This window comes from Phycodurus eques, chromosome 4 (assembly GCF_024500275.1).
Source record: "Phycodurus eques isolate BA_2022a chromosome 4, UOR_Pequ_1.1, whole genome shotgun sequence".
In the NCBI taxonomy this organism is placed as follows: domain Eukaryota; kingdom Metazoa; phylum Chordata; class Actinopteri; order Syngnathiformes; family Syngnathidae; genus Phycodurus; species Phycodurus eques.
In genome coordinates this window covers 32,072,195-32,085,341 of record NC_084528.1, presented here as the reverse complement: position 1 = coordinate 32,085,341, position 13,147 = coordinate 32,072,195, and the positions used below count along the sequence as shown (strand labels likewise).

The following is a 13,147-nucleotide window of genomic DNA, read 5'->3' as shown; positions in this document are numbered from 1 at the left end:
TTTTGTGATCTAAAAAAAAAAAAAGAGAGACCAAAAAAAAAGCACTTCTGTTTACATGAGGCAAACACGACGACCTGATTAAATGACGTCGAATATAGGTGCTTGTCGCCATGATGCCGCAAGATGGCGACAAAGCAACATTTGTATATGAGACACGGCTTTGGCCTGAGCGCGCGCGCGCACACACACAAAAACGCAAACAGGTGAGTCTTTCAACCATTAATGGAGGATCGGTTGCTCAGACGAATTTCCAAATAAGAAAATTCACGAAGGCTGAACTGTAAATGTTCCTGGCTTCACTGTATTGCACAGGATGTGACATCAGTGTGTGACATTAATATGAATCTTAACTTTAACCCATCCTAAACCGCTTTAGTCCCAAGCCTAGCCCTAAACCTAACCATTAACGAAGGTCTTTGTTCTTATTTCGTACAAATGTGATCCATGTTAGGCCAGGTCATCTTACATCCGCGTAGCCTGCCCTTCCTGCGATGCGGGAGCCAATCATGTTGCAGCGGGGGCGTGTCCTGTCAGGAACGCGCGTGGGATACCTAATAACCCTTAAATAATAAGACAAACACTGTTGCCAATACACTTTGCTTGAAAAAGAATAAAGTTAGTTAAAAAATCAATAAATTAAAAAAAGAGAGAAAAAAGAAACTGTTGCCACTGTTTTGCCACTACTTCCGGGTGTGCTGCCCTTTTAAGACGCTCAACGTCGCTGTGTTCCTTTCGTCGTGTTTGACGATGGCAAAAAGGTGACGAATAAGAAAAAGAAGAAACAACAAGAAAAAGAAGACGAAGAAGGCGTCAACACTCAACAGTCACTTCAAGTCAGCTTCCACTTGGCTCTGCGTGGAGGTAGCAGCAGCGGCGCGGCACTCTTCGCTCCTGACGCGACTGGCTCCGTTTTTTTTTTTCTTTTGTTAAATTTTGTTGCCTTCGCGAGCGTCCACGCGCGGCGATGACAAGAGTTGTCGCGGGCTCGGCGGCGCTGACGTGCGCGGAAGCCGCCGCCGGTGCCGACGCCGCGGCTGGATGACTGCCGCACATTCGTCAATTTGTTGTTGTTGTTGTTTTTCCACCCCTCTCACGAGTAAACGTGAAGCGAGGACGGCACTAGCGACACTTTTTTTTCTTTGAACTTGCTGTATTTTTATTTATTTTTTATTATTATTATTATCATCCCCCCCCCCCCAATAACTGGTGTTTTTGAGGGAATTTGAACCATGTTGGCTGGATCCAAAAGCACGTTCAAAGTCAGACAAATGGAGACGGACATCAAGGTAAGCGAATAAACAAGCGAACTAAATCGAGATAACTGGCATTCAAAAGAAGGTTTAAAATAAATAAAACAAAGAACGAAAAGCTTCGAATTGGTCTCGCCGAGATGTCGGTGGGCGTACCAAATAGGCGTTCAAATATTTAAACTTTGGTTAAATCGGTCTTGAATCACACAGCGTTTTCAATAGATTTTATTGCCTCCATTTTGTATTTGACAGATGTCCATATAGTACAACAATATGGAAAATAATTTTACTGACATTCACTGCTACTAAAACTATTACATGCACCGTCACCATAGAAATAATTCATACTAACAATAGGCGTGTATGTACGTGTAGTTGTGTCCATGCGTGGTAGTCTGTGTAGGTTTGTCTTGATGCTGTATGTACATATTTCTGTTTGTGAACATTTATCTTTGTGTGTGTGTGTGTGTGTGTGTGTGTGTGTGTGTGCGCAGTCACTGTCTGGTGGAAACTTCCCATCTCCAAATTTGTTCAATTTCATATTTTCCCCCAAATGGATATACTAATGGTCAGCCCCCACGTGAGTCTGTTATTTTGACAAATGATTGACCGATGGAAAGTGTTAAATATGTTTGGTCGATGCATTGTGAATGTCTGGACAAACCTTCCATTTTTGGGTTTTCTGAAAAACGATGCTTTTGGACATGTGAGAATTGTTCCAACACGGCCTGTTCATAAGAGCAGGTTCTCCTCATTTCACCCTCTCATGTCGTTCAAAAAGAGAGCCAACATATTCTGAACACCTCTCACCCACTTCAACCACAAAAATATTGTAATATCTCAGCATTTATTGTTATCGCTATTTGTCAGCTTTCAGCGTTGGACCAGATGATGCCAACTGGCGCTATCGGGAACTGTCTTGAGTCGGCTCTGGAAGCAAATTTGGAGCTTCGATCCAAATTCGTTTTTTTGTTTGTTCGGGAGCAGAAGACGACGAGGAAGAAGCAGGAAGAGATGAGTCACAGCCTAAAGAAAGCAAGCTGTCAAAGTTCCTTCTTTTCTGCTTCCTCTCTGCTTATTTTCAGCAGCCGCAGGGGAAACGCTAACAGATGCTCGTGTACGCTAACCTTAGGAGTCGTGTGTGTGTGTGTGTGTGTGTGTGTGTGTGAGAGAGGAGGGGAAGTGCACATCTGGCAGTCGCCATGGAGACTGCAGTTGAGGAATTTTTTTTTAAGCATTCGATTACCTCCGAAAATGAGCTGGGTGGATGCCAATTTTCAGGCGTTCCTGTTATGCTAATGTGGCGGAGAGGTGTTCACGTGATTTGGTAGGAGGCGACACACGCACACATACACACGCGCGCTTGTATGAAGACAGAATTTGTCCCAGATGGCTTAGCAGTTTTTTGTTTTTTTTTAATCTCCTTGTGCTGAGGCTGAGAAGCTTCTGTTTTCTCATGAAAGTGCCGCAAATATCGTTCTTAGATTTCAGATTTTCCTCTTTTGAAATTTTCCTCATGTATGACAATGGAAATTGAAATATTGTTCAGGGTTCTCTGCTATATTTCAGATTTGTTTGTGGAACGTATCTGTTTGTCGTGGCAATCGAATTAATTCTGCTGCATATAGAGAGATTTTGTTAAATGTATTTTTACAAGTGGGAAAGGAGAGCCAAAGTTGCCAATGCACTTTTTGAATGCCAGCAGAGCCGTTAAAAAAAAAAAAAAAAAAAAAAAAAAACCCCGCCAAGCTTTCTCATGCGGGAGCTGCTGTCGGCCACAGCTCACACCCTGACACTCACACGCTGATGTCACATGTCACCCAACTAGGCTCCGCCTCTTAAAAGCAACGCATGTACCCAGACACTAGTGTTTTAATAGGGTTCAATCTGTTGAAAGTGTGTGGGAGGGATAAAATGATATTTAAAAAAAAAAAAAAAAAAAAAACCTATAGTTTTGAAGTATTTAGATTTTCACCCACATAAATTCGACTCCTGAACGCACGTTGACTGGAATCCGTGTTGGGCCGTGGCTGTCGCCATCGTAACGACGGCCACGCGTTCAGCTGCGAGCCGCACGGCGGCTAGGAGGCGTCATTGCACCTTCATCTTGTTCTTCTTTTAGAAGCCGCTGACCAAATTGGCAAAGAAAAAGCGAAACATGCTTCCTTTGCCGAGCCGTGATCGGATTACGACCTTGGCTGCGTGAATTTTGGGCAGTTTTCCGAATTGTACGGCGAGTTTCACGGCATCGCTGTATGTATGCCTCCTAATGCGAGCTTAAATGTCCCAAAATGGATGCTTTGAACCTCCCAGTGGCCAGAGGATCATCATCATCGTCATCTGAGCTCTTCCTGATAAGACGATAAACACAAATCCTCGCCCATTCCCACAGGACCCCCGCGTCAAGCTTGGGAGTCTTTTAGTGCAACAATGAGAGCAGATTTACGGGTCCTCGTTTAGCGGGACAGTCTTGATCGCCAGACGAGCGATAGATAACGAAGCAGCTGTTAGTGTTCGCCGGGGAACGGGCTCACGGTCGTTTGTTCAGAGCGGTTAAAAAAAAAAAAAGCACTCTGATTGTTCTCAAGAGCTAATTAACGGCCACTAAAGAGATTTGCACCAAACCACAACGAAATACTTTAGCTTGTAAGCAATTTGTTTGGTGTCAAGCTGCTGGGATCCGTGGAGGAGGTCCGCTGGTGCTGGGTTTCTTGAATCTGTGCAGGTTACGATGAAATCTCAAGAATATGAAGGTGTTTTGGAGCAAAATATCTTGGCTCTGAAGCTGTTTTGCCAGATCCAGTGCAGGATTTCTTGAATCTGTGCGGGGTATGATGAACTGTCAAGAGCATCGAAGCGAAATATATGAATGATGTGGGGCTTGTTTCGCTGCATCCAGTACAGCGTGTTTTGAATGTGTGCAGGGTGCAGTGAAATCTCGGGACTATTGCGGCCTTCGAGGGACTTGTGGAGTATTCGAATATTTGTGTGATGTTTAACCCTTGTTATCCCTAAATTGTTGGTCTATCCTACTTGGAATTCCTCCCAAAACACAATGGAAGACCTCCACCAAGGCTCAGGTAACGTGTCGTGAATTTCGGAATGTGTACATTTTCTTCTGTAAATATTCCATCCTTGTTTTGTTTTTGGCAGCATCTGGCTTAGAATAAAAACATCAACTAGCAGCTTTCCTCCTTTATTCTCGCATAACCGTCTGACTTTTTGTCATTCTTGAGGAAATGCGTGTGGACTGCATGTGACCTTTTTGTGAGCGCTAGCAGCTCGCGGCTGCTGATGTGTATTTAGGTGGAAATACTGAGAACGTTGTAGTACTCAGTTGTGGAGATATCATTTGAAACTTTTTCAGCATTTCAGTTTTCTGGATACGCTTTCCCTTTTGATAGTCCGCTGGCGTGGCCACTTAAGAGTGCCTCGTTGCCGTCTGTGGTTGTACGCACCTCACTGAGGGAAAGGCGGAAGAGCGAGTTGTGGGTGAAGTTTTTCTTAAAAGAGTCAGACTTGACAGCCAGCATGTGGAGAGGTTTTTTCACGCTGGCATTCCCGCTATAGAGCGCCTCGTCGTCCGCTGTGAGTGTGCGCATGTCACAGAGAAGGTGGAATAGCGAGGAGAAATTAAGAAAAAGTACGACGTGACGGTCAGCGTCTGGAGCGGGACTCCGTGCTGGCATGGCCGCTTTAGAACGCCTCGTTGTCACGGGGTGGTGAAACCACGCGACGACCCGCGGGGATGTAGTCCAGCCGGCGGAGGCTTGAAGCCGATACATTTTCCTGCGTCAAACGTTTGTAAGAAAAGAAGATGCTAGACAAAGTAGTATCCATTTTTCCAGGTTTTAGTCGTGGTATTTGATTGACAGTTGAGCGGAGGCGTGGTTTCAGCACCTTCAGTGGACACGCCCACAGCATTTGACAGCAGAGAGAACGGCTTCATTTTTCTCCATTTTTCATGCCTCATTTTAGTGTACGTACTTTTTTTTTTTTTTAATCATTCAAATTTGACAGGGTTGTCAAAAACACTCTTTTCTCTGCTTTGTCAAATTTTAGAAGACATATTTGTTTGTCCCTTTACAGTGGCTATAGGTAGGATATTTGCGTATGTACAGTTAACATCAACGCTGCCAAATGGGAAAACCAGGAGAATGTTCCAGAATGCCATGATGCCGATTTCTGGTTCAGCGAGAGGGAAGACATGAGCAATGGAAAGTGCAAAAATAATAATAATAAGCAAGCGGTGATGGGCGGCTCCTCGACGGCATAAAGGAGGCCCGCCTCCAATGTGACGTCAGCAAATGGGAATTAGCGGCGGAGGAGGGGTGGCGTCTCTGCACGTTTGGGAAGGCCCCACTTTTTGTCCCCGGCAAACTGAGACCTTATCGCGGTCGTGCCTCCCAGAATGCGATTTCGCGGTTAGACGCGATCTGTTTCAAATTCAGCCCCCGAGGCCGGCGTCACTTTGCACCGTGGAATTTGGTAAACATGTCTACCATGAGTGGACCCACAAAAAAGTCTCAAGTCCGCCATTTTGACTTGAATCTGCCATTTTACGGTAATTTTGGCCATTTCTAGCGGTCCTCCAAAGCTAAACTTGTCCGCAATTTGACCCGATTGCTTCCAAATTTGAAATATGTACAGTATCCTAAACAGAGAAATCATGCTAATTGGCTAAGGATTTGGGTTATTATTACCATTGCGTGTGGGCGGTGCATGCCAGCCAAGTTTCATGTCTCGCTGTAAAAAACACTCGTGAAACATGTAAATCGGCGCCAAAAGGTCAGAGTCCACGTTCATCGGAGGCATGTGACTTTGTAAGTTAGCAAGCCATACGTAAACCAGGAAGTGAGGATGTGCGAGTACGACACGGATGCATTTGATTGGTGATGCGGTTGACCGACGCTACTCGGACAAAATGGCAATTGCGGGAAAGTTGAGCCAATTGCGTAAAGTCAAGTTCGCTGAAAATTTGCAGGGATCGATGGGTTGAATACATCCGAATCGCCACAAAGGCACACTCGGTTAATTCATATTTACTCTTTTCATTTCATTTGCCGAATAACGCAATTGCACAAGTTACATTTAACTTACCGTCACAATATCAATAAAAATAATTGTTAACCAAAGTTATGGTTAACCATTTTTTTATTTATTTATTTATTTATTTTTAAGTTTGTGACTGTGTAGATTGTCAGTCATTCAGGTGTTGGTAATCCGCAAAGGTTTTTATTGTCTTGTTTTCTGAAAGACGTTCAAAAATGACTCGGGCAACTATGCTATTAGGCTAACGATTTGAATGTTTTAATTGATGCGTGTTATTTATGTAAGTGTTTTGTTACTCATATTAACTGTAACTCTGACTTTTGTGTTAGTTTTTTTGCGTGTTGGGATAATTTTGGACTCCCGAGGCGATTGTGAAGCCATGTTTAGTTGCCGTGACAACGGTCCTCCGTCTCGGCCAAGGCCGAGAAAGAAATTGCTCCGGTCTGACTGGCTTCTGATGTCGTCGCCTCCGAGCTTGCGTTGGTGCCGCATTAAGGACGAGGCGAGGAAGTCTGCGAGCCAGATCGGCCAACATCATCAACGTGGCCAAAGGAAATCTTACTTTCCAGCCTTTAAATGTTAAGAGCTGCCGTTATTTTGGCTTTTCACAAGCGTAATTCATCACAAGCTGTTAGCATAGCATTGGCCACTGAATGGACTCTTGCTGGCTCGGTGCATTTTGCACGATAAAGGTGGCGGCTAAAACTGAACTGATGTTTTTGTTCGTTTTTTTGTTTTTCTCCCCCACCGTGAACCAGAACTGCAGACGGGCTCGTTTCGGAGGCTCTCAAACGTAAACTTTTCTCTGCCGAGGTTTTGTCTGGCCACTTAAGTAATCAAACTGTGGCATTACGAGCCTCGCCGTCCGCATCCAGGGCGTTCTTGCTCATAAATGAGAAAGCGCTTCTCACTGGGGGTTTGTAGTAAACCGAAGTGTCTCCATATGTTCTGGCAAGGGGGGTCGGGGTTTTGGCTTTGTGGTTTTGGGTTTTACTAAGAGAACGAAACTGAGAGAATGTATCAGGATCATGAGCAGCTGAGCTAAGTTCATGGGGAAATGGATCGATTTGATGTAATGTTACATTGAATTTGACCGAACCTTACAGTGGAAGCGGATTGAACTTTTTGGGATCCTCCAAAAAAATTGGGAGATTCTTGGGATACTCGTTTCACCGATCGACGCGAAATTGGGTGGACATCGGAAGAAGTCTCAAGTGCCAATGCCCGAATGTCACCAGGAAGTCGACCGTTTTGGTTTGAAGTGGCCATTTTAGGCGAATTCCAAGGCTCGTACTTTGACAACCTCCTACTAGACAATCCGCCCAAATGAACCCCAGTCGGAAGCGGGGATCCCAGACATACAGTGGGTACGGAAAGTATTCAGACACCCTTACGTTTTGCACTCTTTGTTCTATTGCAGCCATTTGCTAAAATCATTTAAGTTCATTTTCCCCCTCATTAATGTACACACAGCAAGCCATATTGACAGGGGGAAAAAGGAATTGTTGACAGTTTTGTAGATTTATTAAAAACGAAAAACTGAAATATATTCCGTTTTTTTTTTCTGTCAATATGGGGTGCTGTGTTTACATTAATGAGGAAAAAAATGAACTTTTTAAAGGGGTCTGAATACTTTCCGTACCCACTGTATGGGCCATGCTAAATTGCCAAGCTTTTTTTTTTGCTTTCTTCGTATAGTGTGGGTGGATCATTGTGTCAAATGATTATTTCAAGAATTCTCAGAAAGTAAATAAAAAAAAAAAAATACTTAACAAAGGCCCCAAACACCTGTTTCACTGATCAACACGGACTTGGGTAAGCATGTCTATCATGACAGGACGTCCAAACAAGTCTCGAGGACACATGCCCAAAATTGAACAGGAAGTCATTTTGGGCAAATTCCCGAGCTCGTACTTTAGCAAACCCCTATCAGGAACGCCGTTCAAATGAATTGTACTTCTCTCCGCAGGAGAGGCTGCTGAGTCAGAGCGGGATGAACGCGAGGGGTCGAGATGTCTTCGAACTACGTTGTCTTCCAGGTAAATAGAAGCAGCTTTGGTTTTCAAATGAACAAGTTGAGCTACAGATCAGAGCGAGTGTTGTTTTTGATCCTGGGGACTGACGTTCCCCGTGTTCACACATTGGCTCGACCTTGAGGAGGACTCCTTATCAACCCTTATCTTATTTCATGGCAACGCACTGACGCAGCGACAAATAGGCGCCGCGTCAATGCCAGCGCTTGTCTCAGTCTCCCGGTCGCTATTTAGGTGGCAGCCGCCAGCGACGGGATAATGGCACGACAGGAACCAAACTGGTAGTTTGCAAGCTGGTACAAGACGCAACGCATTTGCCATCAATCACTATTGGAGCTGACAAGGCGACAATAGGGGGGGGGGGGGCAGTATTTCCGTTAGACTCAAAACTCAAAGCCTGGGGGCCAGATGCGGCTCACCGCATCATTTTGTGTGGACCACCAAAGCAAATCATGTGTGATTTTTGCGAAAATCTCTTCCAAAATTGCAAATTATCTTCACTGTTAATAACGTTGAGAGAATCCAGGGTTTTTTTTGTTTTTTTTTTTATCACCAAAGCGCTTTCTAAAATAAATTGAGTAATAGTTAAACAAATTGTTTTCTTTCGTATTTCAAAATACTGTATGTAGTTATATGATGAAGCGCTTATACATTTATATGGCTTTACAGTCATAATGGCCGTCGAAGGGAAACCATAACTACAACTGAAATGGGTTTGACACCCCTGCATTAGGCGATATAAATTTATCCTACGTTATAGATTTGAATTCTACCGACCAATCACGATAACCCTTGTTGTTGATGATATTGTATCTGTCTCAATGTGAAAATGGCTTCCGGCACGACTGACCAGTGAGCTGGAGGGCCAGTCGACCACCCTCCGTGCTTCCCGGCTGCTCGGAAACTGCCGGCGGAACGCTAGTCGCTAAGATGCGGCTAGCTAGCTAGCGCGGCTTAAAACACAGTCAATTCTGGGCGCGAAGCCGCTCCTCTGAGTTCTAATTCTCATCTCGACGGCGGCGAATAGGCGACACTTTTGACAAGTGTCGGTATCACTAGAGGAGGGCGAGGAGTTGATAATCATGTCACACCGAGAAAGGAGAAGACGGAGAAACAATGCTAACTGCTAAGCTAAAGTGACATGTAGCCAAACACCACAACCAGCGTTTAGGTGCTACGTTACGCTTTTAGCAGAAGCGTGGCTAGCATGGCGTTACAGTGGAGAGTAATTAACGATGAACAGCAAATTAGCGAGTAAATTAAGAATTGTCTAGAGAGAAAATAACAGCTACCCAGCATGCACACACGTCCTAAAATCGTGACTGGAACAATGTTCGCGCATGTGTCAGCCTGGAGAATAGCACGCCCGCGATAAGCGGTAAAGGGAATGGATAGATGGATAATATCAGCAATGTCATTTGTTTTACTTTGCAACATTTTGCACTATAGTGCCGAGTTTGAACTTTTTTGAGTTTTTTGAGATTTTTAATTCAAGAAATATTCTCTAAATTACTTTCTAGTGTTGTTTTTCCCCATTTCATTCAGAAATACTTTCATTGTCATTTTTACACGTACGGTATATCGTTACCATGAAGGGATTCAATTTATTCAATGATAAGAAAATCGCCCATGTTGTGTCTTCATCTTTGAGGTTTGTAAAAAAAGTAATGAGCCCATTTTGACTAAGGAGTAGAAAGTACAAACATCTTGTTTCAAATGGGGATTGAAAGTCCAAGGTTGGCATGGAATGAACAGGTACCTGACAACTGGACTCAAGTACCGTAAGCACTGCTTTTTGTACCGTGAAAGCCAACGTAGGCTGATGCTGGTGTTTACTGCTCCTCCTCGCAGGTAGCCAGCCCGCAGCGGGAAGCGCAAAACGAGGAAATACGCCAATGCAAACAAACAAAAGCGAGGCGAGAGAATACGCCTGCGCTGTGTTTTCTCAGACGAGTCCTCGACACGGCGCACACCTTGCGACCACAAGATCAACAGAAATGAAGAGCGCTCTTAAAAACACTAGTGTGCTTGTTTAAACTTGGCTTTTAGAGAAAACAGATGTTCAACAGCTTCCTGAGCTGGTCGAAATATGCTTATTCAGCATTTTGCGAAGGCAAACTTCTCCCAGAAGAACATAAGTCGTACAGAGTTGTGGTTCATCGCTCGCACCCCTGACCAATGATGGATTTACTGTAAAATATCTAGGCTCATTTGCATAGCCCGTCTATGGGGTTTTGCATAATAGGCTAGTGCTACGCTTGCGGGCTTTCATTAGACAAAATATGGTTGGGTTGAACAAGAAACACTATTTCATTCTTTTTGTTTTATGTGCCAGTTTTACTGTAAACCTCAACGGAGAGTGACAAATAGTGCTTTTGGAGAACTTTGTGTGAGCGAGAGAGCGCAAACGGATGCCAAGGAATCATTTGGAAAAAAAGAAAAATGGCCCTCATTGACGCCAAAGGCCGCACTCGCTTTGGCGTCAATCTTTGGCTTTGCCGTCCGGACATCAAACACCGATGGCCCCCGACGACGTTTCCTTTATCCTCTACGAAACGATCGCAGCATCTTACTAGACTTACAGTAGGAGAAGAAGTGCTATTCTTCTTGGTTTGTTTCCGTATGACTCTATTATACTGCCTCCCGGTGGCCAAGGTGGGCACATCAGAAGGAGCAGCACAATGAATTGGACTGCGCTATTAAATCATAATGCACAAACTGTTTAATTATTTGTTCCATTTAATTGTGTTATTACTCTGTTTTTATAAAGTACAATGTTAAAAAGTGCTATTTTTCCACCGACTTGTTTTTGGCTGGAACGGATTTATGGCATTTCAGTTCATTTCGATGGCGAAAGTGTTTTGAGTTGTACTCCGAAGGTGTAAAACTGTCGGGTTGGGTTGCTTGTTTTTACGTAAACGCGACATGGGGGGGGGGGGGGGGGGGATTAATTGTTGAATTGAATGGCAGCAGAGAGAAGCGTGCAAGGCGCCATTGAATTCAACAAAGAGGAGGAAGGCCTCACAATAAACAAAGGACAAACACGGACGACAGTTGGTGTTCTTTCTTCTTGGCATGTGGCTCTTTTTTTCTCCCGCAGTATAAACAAGAGTTCCACGAGTGGCAAAAATGAGCGTTTTCCTGTTTGGGTTTTGGTATTCCCTCAAGCCCGCATTGAGTGACGATCATTCCGCACATCTCTTCCGTTTCTTTACAATCAGAATCAGAATCCTCTTTCTTTGCCAAGTATGTCCAAAACACACAAGGAATTTGTCTCCGGTAGTTGGAGCCGCTCTAGTACAACAGACAGTCAATTTACAGAACACTTTGGGGACATCAAGACATTGACAAAAAACAATTGTGCAAAAAGATGCAGAGTCCTCTAGCACTTAGAGAAGTTCGAACGACTAATATTGCGATAGTCCGGTGCAATGACCATTGTGCAAAGGGCGCTGAGACTTCAAGGAGCGTATGCGGTTTAAAGTGACGAGTAGTGCGATCATCTGGGACAATGTTGCAATGTTTGTTCCTCACACGTGTGCTGGAGAAGAATTTCATTTTTCCTCCAGCGCTCCTTTTCGCCAGACATTTTTCTCTCCTAGCGAACGCCGATGTCTGCTTTATTCATCTTATTTATCAGCTCGTTGTTTGCTCCCGTTTTTCCCGCTTTGCGCTTCCTGTTATGTATCCCAACGTGGCTCATTTGTCACCTCCACCAAGGAGGCTGCATTTCGGTGCTGACATTTTCTTTCAGCAGGTTCCTTCATTTCTCAGGGAATGACCGCAAAGTTCCTGATTATTTTTCTAACTTATTTGGTCTGAAGGTGCAACAACGAATGTGGATCGATGATGCTCGTGCCGGGGGCTAAGTTTTTAGGAATTTAACTTTCCGAGACTTCTCGGCTCGAGTGTCAAACTTCACCAACGTTAGTCAGCGTAAGGGGGTGTAAGCTTCGCCATTTAGCATCGTCCATCAGTTTAAGATGCCGGCTTGTGATTGGTGCTCATCGGGGTGAATTCCGTAGCAGGAGGGCGTTCCAGCAGTTTGCAGTCCTGGGATTTGGGCCAATCACGGGGTGGGTGCTGTAAGCCAAAATGGCCGACTTCCTGTTCAGTTTCGCGCACGTGTCCTTGAGAATTTTGGCTGCGTCCCGTTACGACAAGAACGTCCGCCCGATTTTGTGTCGATGGGCGGAGCTGGTGTTTCTTTCGTCCTTTTTTCCTTCCAACTGTCCAGGGGGCGCTACTGAGTGATTTTTGTTGGAACCTTTTTGTGTCCAAAGGCGAGTGCGTGCTGCAGCGGGCCGTCATGGTGAGGAAGAAGCTGACGGCGAGCGAAGGGAGAGGTTGGCTGTCGGGAACGCTCTTCTGCACTCACTTCCGAGTAGCCTTCGTGCCCCGAGATGCTCCCAAAGCCGACGTGAGAACAATTTGTCCTACGCGACGTGAAAATAAGAAAAGTCAATATACATTCCAGAAAATGTTGTCTGTTGCAGGACAATGCCGACCCAATTCTTTTGGGGGATCATGACGTAGCCTTGGCGTCGATTGAGAAAGTCGTAGTCGGTGAGTAAAGCATCAATCGCAAAGCTATTACCGCAAGCATGTTTTCCGAGGTAATCATCCTATATAATTGTACTACAGTATACTTGATGATCATTTATTATTAGCGTTATAGTGGATTAACAGATTTATTACATTTTTGTACCTTATCCTCTTGTCATTTACAGAAAAACTAGCCTATTCACTTGATGAATCATTTTCATTTTCTTGTCATGGCGAAATACTGTCTTTAAGCATTTGTGTGTTTTG

At 44.4% G+C, this 13,147-nt stretch overlaps 1 protein-coding gene across 1 annotated transcript in view; it reads left to right on the top strand.

The window, feature by feature from the left end:
* Positions 1-759: 759 nt before the first annotated feature.
* Positions 760-13,147, top strand: part of mtmr11 (myotubularin related protein 11) — a 30,449-nt gene continuing 18,061 nt past the window's right edge. The window contains exons 1-4 of the mRNA XM_061675309.1: positions 760-1,286; positions 8,272-8,341; positions 12,619-12,755; positions 12,832-12,901. Of these exons, the coding sequence (XP_061531293.1) occupies positions 1,230-1,286; positions 8,272-8,341; positions 12,619-12,755; positions 12,832-12,901 (334 nt within the window). The 5' untranslated portion in view covers positions 760-1,229. The remainder of the gene's footprint in view (positions 1,287-8,271; positions 8,342-12,618; positions 12,756-12,831; positions 12,902-13,147) is intronic.